Source organism: Triturus cristatus, chromosome 1_2, assembly GCF_964204655.1.
Source record: "Triturus cristatus chromosome 1_2, aTriCri1.1, whole genome shotgun sequence".
Classification (NCBI taxonomy): domain Eukaryota; kingdom Metazoa; phylum Chordata; class Amphibia; order Caudata; family Salamandridae; genus Triturus; species Triturus cristatus.
Genome location: NC_140580.1, coordinates 819,443,802 through 819,464,436, shown reverse-complemented (window position 1 = coordinate 819,464,436; position 20,635 = coordinate 819,443,802). Strand labels below are relative to the sequence as shown.

Genomic DNA, 20,635 nt, shown 5'->3' with positions numbered 1-20,635 from the left:
AGGGTCAGAGGGCACCCACTGTGTAACTCTGTGTTTTCGGGAATGGCTACTGACCTCTCTACCCAGACTTTGAGAGACTGATGGTGGTAGCAGAGAATTTAGAGAAGGGAGAGCCTACAGTTTTCCCCTGTATAAAAGGTCTTTTTAATCTAGCCTAACTGGAGTCCTTTACCGCCAACATGTATGTGATGTATGTAAAAATCTGTGTGGGTTTGTGGTTGATTATATAAGTGTGCATGACTGATCAGCCTGTGGTAAAATGCCTTTGACTGTATGTGCTTGCAGGATGGCACGTTTAATTATAGCACTGCACTGAGAAGTACTTATTAAAGGTGAGCATTTTTATATATAAACCATTAGTGAACTAAGAGGCAAGACAGTTGTCATGTTAAACCGGTACAATGCCTAGAGTACTATTATAGTCTATTAAATAAACATACAAGGTTTTTGCACAACTGGTATTCTGAAGTCACATATATTAAAGTGCTTTCTTACGGAATAATGAAGAATATGGAGTTTTGGTTAAATAAAATATTTACCTAAGATCACACAAAAATAAGTGGGGAAGCCACAATTTATCCAGGTTTTCTGGTATTACTTTGTACACATCAGCCACTAAATAGGTATCTATTTGTCTTTCCTTTTTTATGTTACTGCTTTGTTTTTACCACTTTGTGCAGTTTTTAGGTTGAGCCTAGGCAGCGTGCGCGCGCTGTCTTCGAGACATGCTATATTCACTATCAAGGCTACAATCCCGCCCATAGGCTTGTAATCAGCAGGTGTCATTGTCACTTAGGTAATCTTGACACTTTACTGCATAAAATCCAGTCTACGACACTCTACACCGCCCACTCCACTCTAGGACATTGGCAACTGCCACATAGTAACAATCCACATAAATACACTCCACATAATTCCAATGAGCATAATTTCACTCAACGCCACACAGTTTCACGCAACACAATTTCACGCCACACATTTCCATTCCACACCACATTAATTCGGCAACAAACCACATAATTCAATTCAACAACTCATTTACACAACACATGCTTCCAATCAACACCACATAATTCTTATCATGCCACGGAATTCAACAGCACACCACATAATTAAACTCCACAACATACCACTACACAAAATACCATTCCACATAACTATACTCCATGATACACAATCCCACTCCACGTAATTCAAGTACTCCCAAAACCAGATAATTGCTACCCACATACTTCCACTGCACACCATGCCACATAATTCTACTACACACATCAACTTCACACACAATTCCACAACACAAAATTCCACAACTAACACTTCCAATCCAACCCACCTAATTCCACCCCACACCACATGCATCCAACTCCACTCCATAATACATGGGCAAAAGTCCTTTTCATTTAAAACACCAATATCTCTCGCAAATGTGCGACCTATTGCCATTGCTTGTTAACATTAGGTTGTACAATTTACTTTTATCAAGAGCTCAGTCAGTGTTTTTACCTAGTTTCACTGAGCCACACAGAATTTTATCATTTTCTCCCACACAGCTACAGACCAACTCTTACCAGGGATCAGAAATCCTGATGGTGATGTAGTTTGCCCTCTTATCTGCAGTGCCAATGAAGCACACATTAACACATATATATTTTTTTCTTATGCTACTTAACTTTTGATGAAATCTGAGAATGAATACCACAATGTTCCTCTTCACTAAGTCTTATCCTACAGGCCACCTAATTTGTTCACGTCATCCTCTGTCATTTTCCATATACAACATGGAGGATATGTTGTGCAATTGAGATCAGTGGCAAAACATCACCTTCAGATTGCTAATATCTGTGAATCCCATAATCTTGACCTCTATTGCCTAATTGAGACTTGAGTACAGGGAAATTCATAACACACAATACATGAACTATTACCGACTAAATATTAGACCTTGAGAGTTCCTCAAGCTAATACACCTAGAGGCAAGGTAGCCGTTATTTAAGAACAGATATTAAGTCAAAACTCTTTCAAAGAACATTTCAAGCAGAAGCTCTTGCAGACAAAGTTCGGTACATACCAATAAATTTGCTTTTATTGTATTGCCTCATCCCACTCCACACACAATTTTTGTCCATCACTTCCAATAAAGAAGGTATAGGACATTTCATCTTTGCCAATATTCGCTCCATTGTTCTGGGGATATCAACAATTATATAGGAGTTTACAAACCAATGCTAATAAAGAGTGAACACACTTATTTTTAAGGACATCTAGGTGCTTTTTTTGCCTCCTCTGACCTACAGTGCACCATAGGCCCTTGTGTATTGTTACCACAGCCAAATCACAGGAGAGTCCTTTTCCCTCTCAAAACATCCAAAACAATGAAAAAGAATAGAAGAAAGGTTATAACAGGGAGATTTTGGAGCTGAGTGAATTAATTGTATCTATATTGGCCTTCAATCCCATTAAAGTTAATCCAAATGACCAACATTTTGATTTTGCCGCTTTTAATCAGTCTAACAAATTACTTTGACAAGACATTGTCAACGGAGTCCTCTGTATACATTAAAATTATTTCTCACAAGAGCTACTTTTGGTGGGAAACAGCAATTGCAACGCAGTCTGAACCATGCATGCCATTACAATGAAAGCTTAACAACGCATGCGTCATTACCACACAGATCAGGGAAACGTGGCGCAGCTGGGGGACACCGGCGCTGTTGACTCTGGGTGCCGCTGCCGCCGTGGTGTGGACGTCCCGGTCTGTGGGCTTGGGCCCGGGAGCCGGCCTGTGTGTATCCTGTGCCCGGACGACGGACCTGCTGCCACGAGCTGTGGGCTGGCGCGGGCTGTGTGTGCGCCTCTAGGCTTGCCCTGAGGCGGCCCAAATTGCAGGTGTGGTTGCCTGCGGTCCGGAGATCCTACCGTGCTCAGTCTGTGAGTTGAGCGGGCCATGGATTACTGAGGACGGCCTACTTTGGGGCTGTGCAAGCCACTGGCTGCGCCTCTTGCATCGCCGCTGCCCAGCCGAGCCCGAGGCGTGCCTGCGGTCAGAATGGACCGCGAACCAGCTGCCCCGCTCTTCATTTCTGGGTGCGGATTCCAGAATCGCTGATTTGCCTAGGGCAGCCGAGTCCGTTGTGGGACGTGCTGGGGTGGGCCTCCCTTCTCACCTGCAGCGGGGCCCTGAGTGCGGCCTGCCGCCTCCCGCCCCAGCTGCCTTGCCTTGTGCTGACTAAATGCCGCCCTGTAGGCCCCGGCTGGGACTGCGGACTTCTCGACGGCAGTGAGCGGCCTCTCCAGATCCCCGGGGGCTGTCCTGGCTGTGCCCTCTGCGCGTCATTACCGCAGTGGTGGCTCGGTGTGGAGCGTGTGCACAGTCTGGGGCCTGCGCTTCTCTGGTGGGGCTCTGGTGAGTGCCCTGGGCCCCCGTGCTTCCTCTGCTGCTGTCTCTTTTTGCTGGGAGACCCGGGTGCCTCTCAGTTAGTGTGCTGCCCTGGGAACTCCTGGCCTACGTGTCTGGTGGCCCTCCTGGGGCTGGACGACACCACCACCCTGCTTTTTGTTGTGCGTCCCACGGACCTCCTCACCTGCCTGGACGGGGGTGACTCTGGCTTGGAGCCAGCTGTGCGACAGAGGGCTGGGGACACCCATTGGCAGGGGGGGGGGGGGGTCACCACCTACGGAAGCAGCCGGGCTAGGTCCTGGTGCTGTTTGTGGGTGTTGGGTCCCCCTGGTCGCTACTCCCAGCTGCCCTGTTATATTCTCCTGCGCTTCGAGTTGAGGTCTGAAGAACTACTGGCACACCACCTGTTCTGGACTGGCATCCTTAATTCTCCCCCCTCAGCCTGCTTCATGATGGCCAAGGATAAGTCTATCGGGGCCACGTCCAAGCAGTCAACCATGGATAAATACACAGGTCTGCTGCCCAGCTACCGGATCCTGAGATGGCCGCAGCGCCTGACAACGTCGCACTCCTGGCTGCTATTACACATTCGAAAGATGCCTTGTCGGCCAAAATTGGCGCAGTGGGGTTCGATGTCATGCTCCTTCGCCTAGACCTTTGCAACGCAGTTCAACAAATTACTGAAGCAGAAACACGAATCTCTGTGATAGAGGATACCGTGACCGCCCTTCAAAAGAAGGTGTCTAACCTGGAATTGTTGACGCTCGGCCTGGCGGATAGAGTGGAGGACGTGGAGGGCCGTGCTCGATGAAATAACCTCCGCTTTGTGGGCTTTCCGGAGGGCTGTGAGACCAACGATGCTGCGCCTTCCTAACTTAATGGCTTACGGAGTGGCTTCCGGTTGACACCCTTTCTTCTTGTTTCATTATTGAACAGGCGCATCGTGTGTTACAGCAGAAGCTTCCCTCGGGGGCACGTCCCTGTCCGCTGATCGCCCACTTTCTCAACTACAGAGACAGGGATATGATTATCCAAGAGGCTCGGCTCAAAGGAGTCCTTACATATACCTCCCAGCCCATCATGTTCTTCCCTGACTACACCAAACTTGTTTAGCAGCGGCAGCAGTCACTAAGCGGCCTAAAAATTCAGTACTCCTTGCTATTCTTGGCCCGTCTCTGTGTCTCATACAACTCGCAAACCTACGTTTTTTTTTTACTCACCTGAAGAAGTCTTCAACTGGACGGACAAATCCATTCCACACAAGGCCAACACCCCTCCTGGCGCAGACTCGAATGCCTCATCGGTGGGTTTCGGCCGGGACCCGTCCAGACTCAATGTGAAGCAACAGCGCAGGTCGCGTTTGATACGGAAATCACAACCTCGGAATAGTTCTCGCAGACGCGCGACGGAGGGTAGCCAATCCCAGTCGCCTACATGAGAAAGAAACTTTCTCGAATCGTACCCATGTCATATCTCCCTCGATGGCAACTCATATGTGGGCTACTTAGGTTCCTATACATTGGGGCAAGGCTGTGGACGCTCTAATGTACATGTTATGTTTCATTGGCATCCATTGGCTGGGAGCTGACCCTACCCCCCCGTTGGGGGTGGGAGGCTCGCTATGCCGCGACAGATGCTTCATCGTTATTGAGATATTGGAGGGGGGGTTGGGTTTTGGGTAAACATATGTTTTCTGTTTGTGTCACAGTGCTATATATCCTTCTTAGGCTCTGCGCCCACTATGCCCGCCTGCTGGTCCAGTTGCATGACATACACCTGACATGACAGACGTTCAGGCTAGGCGCTTGACCATTATTAGTTGGAATGTTCGCAGCTTACTAGATAAGATTAAGAGAGGGGCGGTGCTGCACCAGGCTAAGCGACATTAGGCTGACATCCTAATGCTGCATGAGACACGCCTATTAGGTAATAAGACGCCCTGCCTACCACGCTTTGGGTTCGCTCAGACATACCACTCTGGATTCACTAGGGCTGTCAGGGAGTGGCGATATTAATCCACCACATACTGCCATTTGTTCTTGACCGGTCCTGGTTTGACTCTCAGGGCAGGTACTTGGCTGTGTCCGCCACGCTTTATGGTGAGGGTCTCACTCTGGTCTGTGTGTATGCCCCTCTCCTTTATCGCCGTCCTTGGTGGAACGGATTGTTTCCCTTTGGTCTGAGCATCCACAGGGTCTACTGTCGGCTGGGGGCGACTGGAACTACATCATGCACCCCTCCATGGACAGATGGCGCAGCGCAAGGCAGCAGACTAACATACGCGAGTCAGAACTCCATGCGCTGACACAGGGATTGGGATGGATAGATACCTGGCGACATATACACTCTACGGAAAATGCATACACATATTTTTCAAACACACACAACTCCTTTTCACGCCTTGATTATATATTCATATCTGCTCATCACGCCCATAAACTCCAGTCGGCAGAGATATTGCCCAGAGGCTTGTCTGATCATTCTCCACTTGCATGGTGGTGCGTTTTGGCCCGAACCGTTCCCCGCCCCGCTGGTGCCTCTCGACATGGCTGCTACAGGACGATCCCTATCACCAACAAATGTTTACAGCCCTTACTGACTACTTTACATACAATGTTGGTACGGTGGACTCCCCAGGGACCCTTTGGGAAGCTATGAAACCGATGTTGCAGGGGGTGGACATCGCCTTCTGCACCGCGCGGCGTAGACAGCGACGCGGAGGCTAGTCCGTACGGAGGCATAGATTCTAGACCTGGAACATAGAGCCTATGGAGCGACGGCTTGCAGCCAACTCCCCGTAGCCCAATGGCTCTACGCCAGTGACTTCCTGGACGAAGCCAAACTGTACACACAGCCGCATTTACCAGTGGGGTGACCAATCGAGCGCCCTATTGCTTTGTCTGTGGCAACAGACGCTTCGACTGGGACCATCTCTGCAATTCGAGGACCGTGGGATGAGGTGCTCACAGACCTGGCCTACATCGCGACCAGCTTTGCTGAATATTATGCAAATCCCTACACCCTACGGGAGACCCTTTCAGCGGCCACCGTCGACCGTTTCTTGGCTGACTTGCCCCCGCAGTCCCTGCCAGACTCAGTGCACGATGACTTAGATGCCCCAATCACCGCAGAGGAGGTCCAAAGTGCCCTCGCAGATATGCGAGGGATAAGGCGCCGGGTTCCAACTGTTTTGCATGAGAGTTTTAGAAGAAATACTCATCCCAGCTCTCAGTGCACTATTTGGCTGCTCTACAAGCTGCGGCGGCGGACAGCCATCTACCGGCAGACTGGCATCATGCTGAGATAGTAGTCCTCCCCAAGCCGGGCAGGCCCCCAGAGCTGCACGCGTCATATAGACCTATTTCTTTACTCAATATCGAGGCCAAACCCCTGGCCAAAATTATTGCCATTCGTATAGTCCCACATATCACTACCCTGATCCATCCTGACCAGGTTGGTTTTATGCCCGACCGTGCCACTCGTCATAATATTCATTGCGCGCATAATGTGATTGCCTCTGTCGATCGACGGCAGGAACCTGCTGCGCTCCTCCTTGCAGACATGGACAAGGCAGTCAACTCCCTTAGCTGGACCTACCTGTTTGCACTCCTGGACCGCCTGAATATTGGCCCTAAACTTCTTAGATATATTCGCCTCCTGTACACCGACATTACAGCCTTTGTAAAAATTGCTTCACGGCCGTTCCGTATCGGAAGAGGATGCCCTCTTTCTCCATACTTGTTCGCACTCGCTATGGAACCACTCCCAGCATGGGTGCGAATCGACACCCAAATATATGGTTTTGAGTGGTCACGTGAGTTATTTGACCACATAGCACTCTTATGCCGATGACGTGCTATTCTTTTTTACACGTCCGAATAGATCTGGTCCACGCCTGCTTCGTATAATGGAAATCTTTGGCCAAAGCTCTGGTCTATACATGAATGCCTCTAAGTACTACTTGTGGCCTCTATGTGGTGGTGACTAACTCGGAACCTGGGTGCAGCAGGTCACAGTAGCCCCAGACGGCTTTAAAAACCTCGGGGTGTTCCTGTCCTCGTCCAAATCCGGCTCCTGGACTAAAAACCTGGCCCCACTTCTACCCTGTATTAAAAAACAGGTGAGCTCCTGGTCGCAGTTGCCACTGACACTGCTTGGCAGATTGGTGATCTTCAAAATGGTTTAATTGCCCTATTTAGTATATCAACTCCAAAATCATCCCTACCCCATACCACAGGCCTGGTTTCGGCAATTAAACTCGATCCTCAGCCATTTTCTCGGGATATTCCGCAATGTCCGCGCCGGACCAAGCTTCATATTACCGATGGGATCGGAGGTAATAAAAGGCATCTGCCGTTTCTGGGGCTTACTTTAGCGAAACAAGATACTGCTAGGGCTTGGAAGGCAACTCTCCCACCCTCTGTCAGGGCATGGAAGAGAGGCCTTGATTTCTCCATGGGTCTGGAACTTCCGATTTTCAAAGCGCGGAGATGTCCCCAGAAACATCCCAAAATATGGAAGCGATGGGCCGACTATCGAGGTATATATCTTGAACCTCTCCCTTCAGCCCCCTGTGTCGACAATTTGCCGCAATGATCAGCAACTAGACATGCGCATTTTGATTAATTGCTCATACATTGATATGTCGCGATAGGAGTCACTACCACAAATTACATGGACGTACGCTGTGACACTGTTGTTCATGGTTTATGATGTTTTCTTTTGTTTGATTCGGACACAAGTATCTTTTATTCTTCACCGAACTTATAGTAAAATGTTGACATCTTTATCAATGCCATTCCATGTATATGATGTATTGCCCTGGCCGCTCCTGGGCTCATATTGCCTGTCAACAATAAAATTTGTTGTGAAAAAAAAAAGAAACCAGCAACAAGTGGCAAAACAAAGGTGAGAAACCAGCAGAAAGAGGCAAAATAGAGGTCAGAAACCAGCAGAAAGAGGCAGAAAAAAGCTCAGAAATTAGCCAAAAGAGAGTCAAAATAAAGGTCAGGAGCAGACAGAAAGAAGCAAAATAACTGAAGGCAGCGGAGGGTAGTGGACTGCAGGCACACTGGACAAGAGGAGCGTCACAGGGGGAGCTAGCACGAGGATCTGCTCCCATGTGCCCCCTTCCTTTCTTACTGCGCACCCACTGACAGACTCACTCACGCACCCACTTCACAAACCCACTCAGACTCATGTACCCACTGCATGAAACACTCAGACACTCATGCACCCACTCACAAATCCATTAAAGCACTCACTCACCTACTCACAGACCCACTGGGAGAGTCACCCACTCACAGGCCCACTGGGAGAGACACACACTCACAGACTGACTCAGAGACTCACTCACACATCCATACACCCTTGTGCATCCACTCACAGACACTCAAACAGTGACTCCCAGAACCAGACACACACACACACCCACTCACATATCTACTCAGACTCTTGCACAATCTCAGATTCACTCATAGACCCACTCAGACACTCATGCGCCGACACACAGACCCAGACAGAGACTCACGCACTGACTCACAGACACACTCAGTTATGCACTCACTCACAGACCCACTCAGACTCCTGTATTCACTCACAGATCCACTCATGCACCCATTCACTCAAACCCCCTTAGACACTTGCACACCCACTCACAGACTTACTGAGACACTCATGCACTCACTTACACACTCACTGTCAAAGGTTAGGGGTTACATTTAGGGAATAAAATGAAAAAAACCTTAGAAATTCCCTTAAAAAACCAAGGGTTGCAGGGACACTATAGTTAGGCAATAGAAATAAAAAAAACTTAGAAATGCACTGAAAAAACAAAGGTTACAGGGACGCTATAGTTAGGCTTACATTTCACTCATACAAAACCAGTGAAATTCAGGAGTTATAGTTAGCTGAGCTAACTATAACTTACGCCCCTGCAATGCACTGCTTATGAACTGACATATTACATCACTCATGACATGGCCAGTGACATCACTGATGACATCATCAACAGAAGCACTTACACACCCACTCACTTCATCTTTGAAAGCCTCTCTATTTATTGTTAATAAAGATTTATAAAAACATTAGAAAAAAGCATTAGCAAAAGCAAGCGGCTGGCAGCCAGTGCAAAACCACTTCTTTTTTTCTTTTTTTTAGGTCTGGTGTTAGTAAAGACCTTTCAATTTTACTAAAATTATGTGTATAACATGGTTATTTACAGTCAGTGACTGGCTGACTTCACTATGAGTCACAGCATGCTTCCCTTGCACAAGGAGCACATTCACGCACAAAGTATTTCCTTTCAGTGCCGGGGATTACTATTGCAATATTTTTTTTTAAGACAAAAAATATTTTTTCTGTTAGCCTATATTTCTTTTAGATTGAGGACGACTCACAACATCGCCCACAATTAAGTTTGACAAAAACCATGACAGAACTAAACAAGGTTTGCCAAAAGACTGGTGGCCAACTCCAAATCAATAGGCTTTGCCAATGCTTGTTTCTAGGAGTGCTATCTCACCATTCTGGAAGAAAATTCAATTATTAACTGCAGTTCGTCCACCTTTATTGTTTCTTTTCTCTTGGTCTACAGTCAGTTGGTGTTTTAGCTTTGTTTTAGATTTCAAGTTTCACGTAGAGTTGGTTTCTTTGTTCACTGTAAGAAGATACTTTCTCCATGGTTGTTCTGTCTGTAAAGCAAACTGACGCCTGATATTCGTAGGGTTTGTGCTATATTAAAACATGAAATAACCATGGCCGGAAGCTAAATGAAGAAACGCAACTATCACTTGCAGATTTTGTCCATCAAATTTTAAATCCCAGAAAATCAATAAGTTCTAAACAATAGTGGAAACACATGTATTCATATAAAATCGGTCAAATGGTGAATGCACACTAGTACACAGAGTTGCTCAAGGATATGGACAAAACAGGGTCCAGAAGGTGAACATGAATATCTTTCTCACCTGTAAATCATTCCTGGGGAGCCAGTCTGCCGTAACGAAAGTCGAGCCGGGGAATCCGTGGTTGATTCCGGATACATCGAGCCAGTGTTAGAGTTAAAAATCGACCTTCTGTTCACCCTCTAAAAATCCCTAAGAAGAAATAAAAACACGTTTGGTTTGTCCTCTTCGTGAAATTCCAAAAGACTTAATTAGAATTACATTACAACATCAAAAATAGTTTAAAAGTGGTGTACATTCAATAGAGCTAGATGCACACCTGATACTAAGGATATACACATAAAATAATTTTACGTACAACACAGCTAATTAAATGCAATCATAGTGAGTGATTATCCTGAAATTCTGCTATGGGTTATGGCCTCATGCTTCTATGCTGAACACGCCAAAATCCCAAGTATGGCTTCGGAAAACCTATTGCGCTATTGCTCTACCAGAGCACCAGCTCAAAATCATGATTAAAAAAACAGTAGACTGATCTCTTTAGGTGCCTTCATTTATGAGGATGTGATAAACGAAATGGTTACTTACCAGTAAGAGTAGTTTTGCAGTTCGAAGAGTTTTCTGGATTCACATGCTGTGCACTATTTTGCAAACTTTTGGTTGGGTCTGGAACTTACTTTTTTTTGGGGGGGGGGGGGGCATTTGTTGGTATGTCCATTGCCTATGTGACGTCAGATGCCACCCCGGATGTTCCTGTGCATAGTCACCATCTTCGGATTCTTTTTGTCTTATCTGGTGTGCTTCCTGTCTGTTCCTGTATTTTCAACAGCAGTTTGTGAAATCTCCCATTTCCAGGGAGGTGGGCGGGTCGGGTCACATGTGAATCCAGAAAACTCTTCAAGTTGCAAAACTACTCCTACTGGTAAGTAACCTTTTTGTTTTGCAGCATGAATCCATTTCTGGATTCACATGCTGACAATTAGATTATGTAGCGGTATCCCTTCCCATGGGTTGTTTGGGATGAAATGAGGAAGTGTCAGCAAATAGGTGTTGTAGTACTTTGTGTCCCATCTGTGCTTCCTTGTTCATTTGGATGTCCACACAATAATGCTTAGTGAAGGTGTGTGGTGATGTCCAGATCACTGCTGCGCAGACTGCATCCACTGGGATGTTTTGCCAGAAAGTCAAGTGTTGCGCCCTTCTTCTGTATTGAATGGGTTCTTGGGCGTCTGGGCAGTGATATTCCTGCCTTGGAATCGCAAGTTGACATTGTTTCAAAAATCCATCTTGAAATTGTCCACTTGGTCACTGATGAAGTCTTGGTTGCTATTGCGAAGGAGACAAACTACTGGTTTCCCTTGCAAAACCTTTTAGTTTCTTCCAGGTAGTACATTAAGGGACTCTTTACATTCAATGAGTATAGGGTTCTTTCTGTCTGTGTTTTAGGGTATTTGAAGAAAGCTGGTGGCTGTATATTTCGGTTAGCATGAAAATGGGTTACCACTTTTGTAAGTAACTGCGGGTTCGTTCTGAGAGCCACCTTATCGTTGTGTATTTGGAGGTATGGCTCCTGTATTGTTAGTGGCAGCAGTTCGCTTACTCTGCGTAGTAATGTGATTGTAATTAGAAATGCTGTTTTGAGTGTTAGTGATTTTAGATCCGTCTTGTGCATAGGTTCAAAGGGATTTGTCATGAACTGTGTTAGCACAGTATTCAACTTCCACAATGGTCCTGGAACGGATCTTAGTGGAGCAACTCTTTTCCCCCTTCTAGGAATCTTTTCAGCACTGGATATGTGAAAAGGCTGTTACATGATGTGTCCCTGGTGTAGGTTACCATTGCTACCAGGTGTACCTTTAAGGATGAATGTGTCACTCCGCTACCTAGCAGATGAATAAGATATTGTGACACAGTTTCCTGTTTTGTCTTTTCCTCCATATCTGTAATTTGTGCACCAGTGAATGTATCTTCTTTCATTTTGCTGCATAGCATTTGTATGTAGTTGCTCTCCCTGCCTCCTTAAGGATTTACATTGTCTGGGCACTAGTTGAAGATGCCCAAACTCAGAGTATTCGGAAGTCCAGCTGCTAGGCTGAGTGTTGCTGGCTCTGGGTGGTATACTCTCCCTCTTGCATTGTTAGCAGATCCTGTTCAGCTTTGTCACCAGTTGTCCTCTGGATATCTCTAGAAGGTCTGAGTACCAAGTTTGTCTGGCCCATTGTTGTGCTATGAGGATGAGGTGTGTTACCGATTGGCCGTCTTTCTCCAGCACCTTCGGTATTAGAGGAATTGGAGGAAAGGTGCAGACAAATCTCCCTGACCAGTTTATTGACAGGGTATTCCCCTCTGTCTGGGGCTGATGAAATCTGGAAATCCTTGAAATATGCGTTCACATGGAACTCATTCAAAAAGAAACTTATAAATGTCACAAATATTTCTGTGCAGACTTAATCCAAACCACGTCAACACAAGGTTAAAGATATTTAAAAGGAGCAATGATAACTCAGGCAGTATGTAACACGGTTCAGCCGAACCGAGTTTTATTCCAGAACAAACACAAATTTGGACAATAATTTAAAAAGTGTATATTGAGAGAGAATAGTAACAACAGACCCCAGGTGTGTAGTCGAACTAGCACCAAAGAAATAATAATAAAAGTGAAAATGAAAATCAGCAAAAGAAGGTGATTGGTTGACACAAAGCGAGGCAGCAATTTCAGTTACAAACACTCATAGATACATAAATTCAATAACTGTATCTGTAAAAGGCGAGAAACTTTGTCTGTCTCTATGATCGTGTCAATGGTGTTTTGACCCTCTCAGGATAATAGGGTCTCATCAGGACTAAAGATGACAGGGGTTTGCTTGAATGGAAAAATGAGGATTCCTACTATTTTCCGTTGAATTTGTGGAGATAAGAATCCAATTGAGCAGCAATCTCTAAAGTCCACTGGCTTGGATATTCCGTGGACTCAATTTGATTAGTGCGGCAAAAATGAGACACGCAAGCTTAATTATAGTCTCTGAGAATTTCATGGAGGAACCAGTTCAAAGAGGATAGCAGTCCCTAAAGTCCCCTTGTAGCAATTATTGGTGTACTTAAAACAATTGGAACGGCAGGGCTCAGTCAATAAGGGAGTCCCTTAAGGAGTCAATGCTCCTTGTTGCACGCACGATCCTGCAGAATAAAGATGGAGGCAAAGTGTTGGCATTTTGCGTTTTTCACTGTTGCGAACATGTCTACTTCTGGTCTTCTCCAGATTATGAATATTTTCTTTAGTGTCTGTTGTTTTAGTTACCATTCATGGGAGGTGTTTTCTTGTCTGCTTAATTTGTCCATCTCTGTGTTTTCCTTTCCTGGTAGGTGGACTGTTTGCAGCGTGATCTTCCTTGATATTGCCCATTACCATATCTTCTGTGCTACTTTGCTCAGGGTGAATGACTTTGTTCCTCCCAGTTTGTTGAGATAAAACATCATTGTTGCGTTGTCTGTTTGTATTAATACTGTTTGACCTGTGATGCGTGTCTGGAAAGCCTTCAGCGCTAGGAAAACGTTTTTCATTTCCAGGTAGTTGATATGATTCAGTGCCTCTGTGCCTGTTCCATTGTTCACTCACCCTCACGTTGCCTGTGTGCGCTTCCCAACTCTTGTGGGATACATCCATTGTGATGGTGACCGTTGAAGTTGTTGTTTTGAATGGCCGCCCTAATGTCATGTTTTTGGATTTCCAGCATTGTATTTCCTTTTGTACCTTTGGTTTGAGAACCACTAGAACTAAATCCCGGTCGCTTATGACCAATTCTTGGAGATCCATTACTGGAAAGGTCGCATGTGCAGTCTTGCATGTGTAATGAGCGGTATGCATGATGCCATCATACCCATTAGTTCCATGACAGTCCTCAAGGTCAGAGACTGACACTTCTGGTATAGGTGTACTTTCTCTGCCATCGCCTGTACACTCCTCTGGAGAGGGTATGCTCATGCTGTCCTTGAGTTTAGGGTCACCTAAGTGCTGACTTTATTCCGAACAGTAGGACTCCGAAGTGGTAGTGTACTTTCTTGAGTCCAAACCGTATTTTAGCGGGCTCAAAGAAAGGGGCAGGACAACAGGATGATGCAAACAGGGTTTTATTGTATGCAGAAAGCGCCTCCTCTTTGAAGCCAGAGTTAAGTTTACAGTCAGGATGATATGCGATATTCCTCCCCTCCTGGTCTGCCTCTTTTGTTGACGATGTCTTCGGGGGTTCCGCTATCAGGTCTCTTAGAGTGTCCGGCTCCTTCGCTTCTGGAGGTGGCTCTCGTGGGGATAAATGAAATGGGGAAAAATGTGAGTGTTTCGTGCTCTTCGGTGCTAAGGAGGGAAGGGGTAGTGAAGGAATAAACGCCAAACGGGTGCCGCACGTCTAAGAAAAGGAGTGTCTGTGCAGGGAGGGGAACACACCTACGGAGGGGTCTGGTAGGGGCTAGTACCCTTAGCCGTCGGGTTTCTCCCGCCTCCCTACCCAGCCTGCAAACCGCCCTCGTACCTGTGCTAGCCACTCTCCTCCTGGAGCGTGGCTGGGTGAAACGTGGTCCCGGTGGCCTCCTGGCGTCCCCGCACTTCTTCCGAACCCTCCGGCGCCTGATGTTACTCCCGCTCCTCTCCAGTTGTCTCCTCGCTCCGCGTTCACCGATTTTCCTCACTTCTCCTTCGCCTCCCGTCCTCCGGTGGTGTAACACACCTCCTTCCGGGTCTCGCCTGTTCTTGTTGGCCCGCTTCACGCCGCGTCAGCATCGTTGGTGGAGTCATCAGCGTTCCAGGTAAAGGAACAGAACCCTTTATCTGCTGGACTTCCAAAGAGGGAGGAGTGATAAATCCAGTCCTCCGGCTGCTGGAAAACAAGAGGTTGTTCTGTTGTTGAGGCATCGTACCATTGCTTGGAGTGCCTTTTACAATCCCCTGGCAAGCCTGCCCCATGACACATAGATATTTCTTTGTGACCTTGGTTCATGGGTATGCGTAGGTAGGCATCCTCCAGGTCAAATGTCACTGTATAGTCAGTCCCCCTTTCATAAGAGTTTGATTACTCCTTGAAGTATTGTCATCCTGAAATGTTGTGTTTGAATGAATTTGCTTATGAACCATCGGTCCAGGATTGTCTACGGGTGAGGTATTATTTTGGGACCAGGAAGTAAGGTGAGTAGTTTCTGTTTCGTTTCGTGATTGGTACTCTTTTGATTACCTTCTTTTTTAAGAGTTCTTTGAACTCTTTCCTTAGTTGTATTATCTAGTTCCCTTGATATTGCTTTGGTTTTGAGGAAACTGGTGATGTTTTTCTGAGCAGTTCTATGCAGTATCAGTGACATATCAAGTTCAAAAACCCATTGTCTATGGTGTTGTTTTTCCCACTCCCGTGGGGAAACCCTCCCACTGGTGTTTTGTGAGGGCTTGCTTCATTAGACAAGTAACTTGCTTGCTGCACCTCCATCTCGGGGAGCCTGTCCTCTTCTCCTCACTCTTGCACAAAAAGGCTGACACTGTTGGTACGTGGTCTGCTGCACGGCATAATATTACCTGTCTTTTGTCTGCTGCCGCCCTGTTGTGAAAGTCGCTCTGCATGTGGGCCTTTGGCCACGCTTCCACCCCTTCTGAATGAGCCTCTGAATTGCACAGCTCTCATCGCCTTGGCTGTTTCGTTGTCCTTTTTGATCTGTTGTAAGGACTCATTGACCGCCTGGCTGAATAGTGCATCCCTGTAAAGGGCATGTTGATAATGGAAGATTGAACTTCTGGTTTAAATCCAGATACTCGCAGCCAGGCATGTCGACTCAATGTTGTGCCCATGTACATCTGCTTGCTGGCAGTTCCAGCGGCGTCCAAGGCCGACTTCAGGCATGTGTTAGTGCTGTTTCAGCCATCTTGCATGCCTGTCTTGGCCCTCTTTTTGTATTCCTCAGGCAGATGTTGCATGAGGGACTCCATTTAGTCCCATTACTGGTAGCCATATCTATTCTGCAGTGCATTCGAGTTCACAATTTACCACTGTGCAGGAGCCTCCCTCTCCATCTTCCTTCCCACCATGTTGAGCCCCTTGCTCTCCTTTTCTGGTGGCAGCCCCATGTGTGGGCGTTGTTCCGCTTTCTTGCGGGTGTGACAATGATGGAGTCAGCTGGGGAGTTTCCCTGTATGTACTCTGTATCCTGTGCTGAAGGCTTGCACTTTTGTCGATCCGGGGAGTGACTGCTTTAGCCATGGCAGGTTCCTGAAAGGCTTCTTTCTAAAATGCTGCGAAGCATTGGTAGGTATAGATTACCTTTGTTTGCATCTATGTTTTTGAGGAAACTGGAATCTTCTTTCTCGTCTTCCAACTGTGCGCCATAGTATCTGCAGCCATTTTGAGCAGGCTGTTATACATGGAGAAGTCATCTGCCGGCGATTACCTTGAGGGCTAGCTGTCCTATCCCTTTTTCGGGGGAGTATATGTCGAGGTCATTCCATGACTCCTCATTGAACCCTCCAGCTCCTTCAACTTCCTCAGGTTCATAGAACTCTTACTCTCGATCCTCTTCTTTGGGCTCAGGTGTAGGTGGAGTCTCCAAGGCAGATTCCTCCTCCTTGGCGTCGCGGGCCGTTGAAGGTTTAGTAAGGATTTGAAATTCCCTTAAGGAGTTGCCTAACTCTTTTTTTTGTTGAAGAAGCACTGCCATTTCTGTCTCGATTCTTTGCTTTTCGACTTCTTGCACCTTTTTGGTGTCAGTGAAGGTGTTTTCTTTGGTATCGATGGCTCAGTCGTCTCAGAAGGCTTGGCTTTTTCCTTTGCGTCCCCTCGACCGAATGGGATCCACAAGAATTTTGGCATTTTGCCAGCCTAGATATGGCTTGGTTGAGGTCTGTGGGTCTCTTTGCTCTCAGCTGACCTTCGACACTAAGCCTACCTTGTGGGACTTCTTGTCCAAGGATTAAGGCTCTGGACCTTTTGGAAGTGTTGTTACCTTTTCAGTCTTCTTTTTGGCATCTTTCAGTCCTTTCTTTCCAGTCTGCCTCTTTTCAGCATCAGTCTCGAGAAGTTCGACGTCCGATCCTCCGTGCGCTATCTCAGCCTCTTCGACATTGTCGTTGTCATCTTTGTGCAGTCCTAGTTCTTTAAGCAATTGTGGTTTGTGAATGTTGGCCATGATGGTGTAATGTTCCAGCCTCTGTCTTCGGCATCCCTTCAAGGTCTTTGGTATAAAAACAGTGCAGGCCTTGCAGTCCTTGTCGTGGTGGTCCTTGAGGAGACAGAGGTTGCACACCTAGTGAGGGGTCTCTCTGCGCAAATTTGTGGTGGCAGTTTGGGTAGAATTTAAAGAGGGTATTTTCCATGTCCCCTACCTTGACTCATTCTTCAACCACGTGGTTGGTACTGGCAGGGTTTCCCTTTGGAGGGGAAACAGAATGGTCCCCTCTATCTCATCTTCTCTTTCGCGGTCGCCGGCGATTCAATTATTTTCTTTAAAACTTTTTCGTTTTCTTCAAAAACTTTTGGAGCTCCTCTGTTGTTTCCAGACCCAACAGCGGCAAAAATAATTTAAAGATGGTGGCTATGCACAGGAAAGTTCAGGGCGCCGTCTGACATCACACAGAGGACGGACATACCACCAAATGGTGGTCGACTACGCCCAAAAATTAAAAAAATATATATAATTCCGGACCTAGCCACTAGATGGCAGAATAATGCACAGCATTTGAATCCTGAAAAAGGATTAATACAGCAAAACCACAGTTAGTACCCAGATGTGTTAACTCCACGATCGAAATCTGGAGAAACAGCATTACAACATTCCCTAGGCGATTTCACCAGTAAGTGAGGAAAGCTTAGAAGACACAACTTTTACCAATTGCTTCTTCTACTGTTGGTTTGTAATGTAACGCAGTATTTGCACACTTCAACAACGTGCTAATATTGCATTAAGAGGAATGGAATAAATGAGCAGTAATCCAAACCATGCATAGTCATTCTACAACAATGGCACCCTAAAAATGTGTCTCGCACTTGCATGGTCAACCCCAAGAGTAACTTTCATCAATTTTATGTATGTACAGCAAAGTGACCACTGCACAGCAGCGGGCAAGGATACATTTTACTATAAAAATGCAATTAGTCGAACCAAAAAACAAAGGGTGATTTCGAACAAGAAAAATGGCCTGGCAAACATGATTGGAAAATATGGGAACTACTGAGAGCACTAATTGTTTGATTGCCCGCGCACAACCTGTTTCAATGAGAATGTTATCGATGTTCAAGAATTTGTTGTGTGCTCCTGGGGTGACTTGTTCCGTTCAAGAACGTCAAGGCAAAGTCGTAAATACCTTGCAGCGCTTCCAAACTCAATTGGTTGCGTCCCCCTGGGCACTACTTGGATCCTAGAATAGGATTTATTGATTTTTTATTGCTTGGTTGTACAAATAGATTCAATCTCACGCAATGGTTGCTGGAGTTAATTTATTTGCTTTCAATGTTTTGATTCGAAATTATCTTAATTTCTTCATTTATTTAACATCATTTCTATACACGCCTCCTATTGGCCCCAATGCATTTCAGGCAACTCGCCCTTCCTCAGGGAGCATTAGATATTTCCATGGCAGTTTGCTCGTATACAGTAGATTACGGCTTACGGCGGGACACTGAGCGTGTTAACACAACATGAAACAATAAAAGCAAATAAATATTCTCCAGCAACCATTGCGTGAGATTAAATCTATTTGTATAACCAAGCAATAAAAAAAAAAAATCAATAAATCCTATTCCAACCATAAGTCTAGTAAGTACAATGTAAAGGTCCCAAGATGGGGGACCGCCTTAATGTGCAAACACAGTTCCTAATATAACCACATCAAAACAAATTATTACTTGCATGGTTATATAACACTGAACTTAATCTCAAAATGAGAGGGAAAATATTTTCGTTTGGCAATGCCCTTGTACGTTATGCAAAGGCCCATAGGCTTAATTAACCCACAAGTTGTTAAGGGACCGTTAAAATAGACAAACCCAAACGCTGGGCAAATGAAACAGCAACCAAAGCTGACAAAATTGTGGGAGTATCTCACAGCATCAAAGAGGCTCAAAAGGCAAATTTTGAGTATGGTGACAGCAACTTGACACAAACAGCTAACCTGGACGCAATATTGAACACCCCACAATTCAAGATATGCATGGCAGCCCTAGATCGGGTTCTACTCAGAGCAGCCTAATCCAAGTTATCAAATAGGGTACCTAAAATGAAATCAACACAGGCAACTCTCCGCCCAACAGTCCTAGAGTTACAAAAGAATATAGAGAAACTGAATCATCATAGTCGCATACTTGAAAATAAGGCAGAGGAAGGAGAAGGAGCGGCAAGAAGAAATAATATCAGAATTACATGACTACCAGAACGAGCTGACGGGCTGAGCAGAATTCTACAAAATGGTTCACAGCACAAGTGGTACCAAAAGGAAAACCTGCAATCTTCACAGTAGAAAGGGTGTACAGTGTGCCAAATGGTCCTCCCAGACAGAGTTTCTCCCTGATCAATGAAAGCCACCTCCTCAAATACCAGGACAGCGATAACCTGCTTCAACTGGCAAGACAATATGGCCCATATCAGGTAGAAAATTGCAAAGAATTTTGGTTTACGGACTTCACAGTAACTCTCCAAGCTCAACGCAATTCATTTCTAGTGATCAAACATGGCATGAAATAGCCCTGAAATACATATTGTTCGTTTCAGAAAACTTGTTATCATAACAGGAAATGAATCCCACTTCATCAGTGATTTGAAGCCGCAAGGGAATGGACCCGATTGCCGGGCAGCTCAACACAAGCAAAACCGCAATCAAAACTGATCAACAATCACGGAAACAACAAAGACCAAAATGACGACCGCACAACACGGGCTACCTATTAATAGAAAAATTGTCCAAGCGAGGGTGGTAGAAATCTTGACATGCTGGAAAGATACATATAAGAAGTAATGAAGATAATCAGCGAACTGCAAATCCGCAGATGAAGGGTGCAGGTATTCAGATGTGGTGAAGGCACTGATGTTTGCTCCAGCGACATCAGATGTTATATCATAGATGTACTAAAACTATGACATGGTGCTCCTGGTGTGTCTCACAAGCCCTATGGATGCCTGGGATGTACATGTTTCCATCTTCACAAAACAAAAACAGTTCGGACGAGTGGACCACAGGAAACTGTTGCAACATACACTGATGGGAGTTAATATGATACTGGAGATAAATCACCCTCCATGTGCACTTGAAGTCCCCAGAGCAGTTCGAAGGTACAACTTTTGAGAAGGCTCATTTGTCACTTTGCTGTAG

General features: G+C 45.8%; 1 protein-coding gene across 6 annotated transcripts in view; it reads right to left on the bottom strand.

The window, feature by feature from the left end:
• KCNAB2 (potassium voltage-gated channel subfamily A regulatory beta subunit 2) overlaps positions 1-20,635 on the bottom strand; it is a 1,115,399-nt gene that overhangs the window by 714,996 nt on the left and 379,768 nt on the right. For all 6 annotated transcript variants that reach the window (XM_085608872.1, XM_085608876.1, XM_085608871.1 and 3 more), the window contains one exon: positions 10,366-10,494. In XM_085608872.1, the coding sequence (XP_085464998.1) occupies positions 10,366-10,442 (77 nt within the window). In that variant the 5' untranslated portion in view covers positions 10,443-10,494. The remainder of the gene's footprint in view (positions 1-10,365; positions 10,495-20,635) is intronic.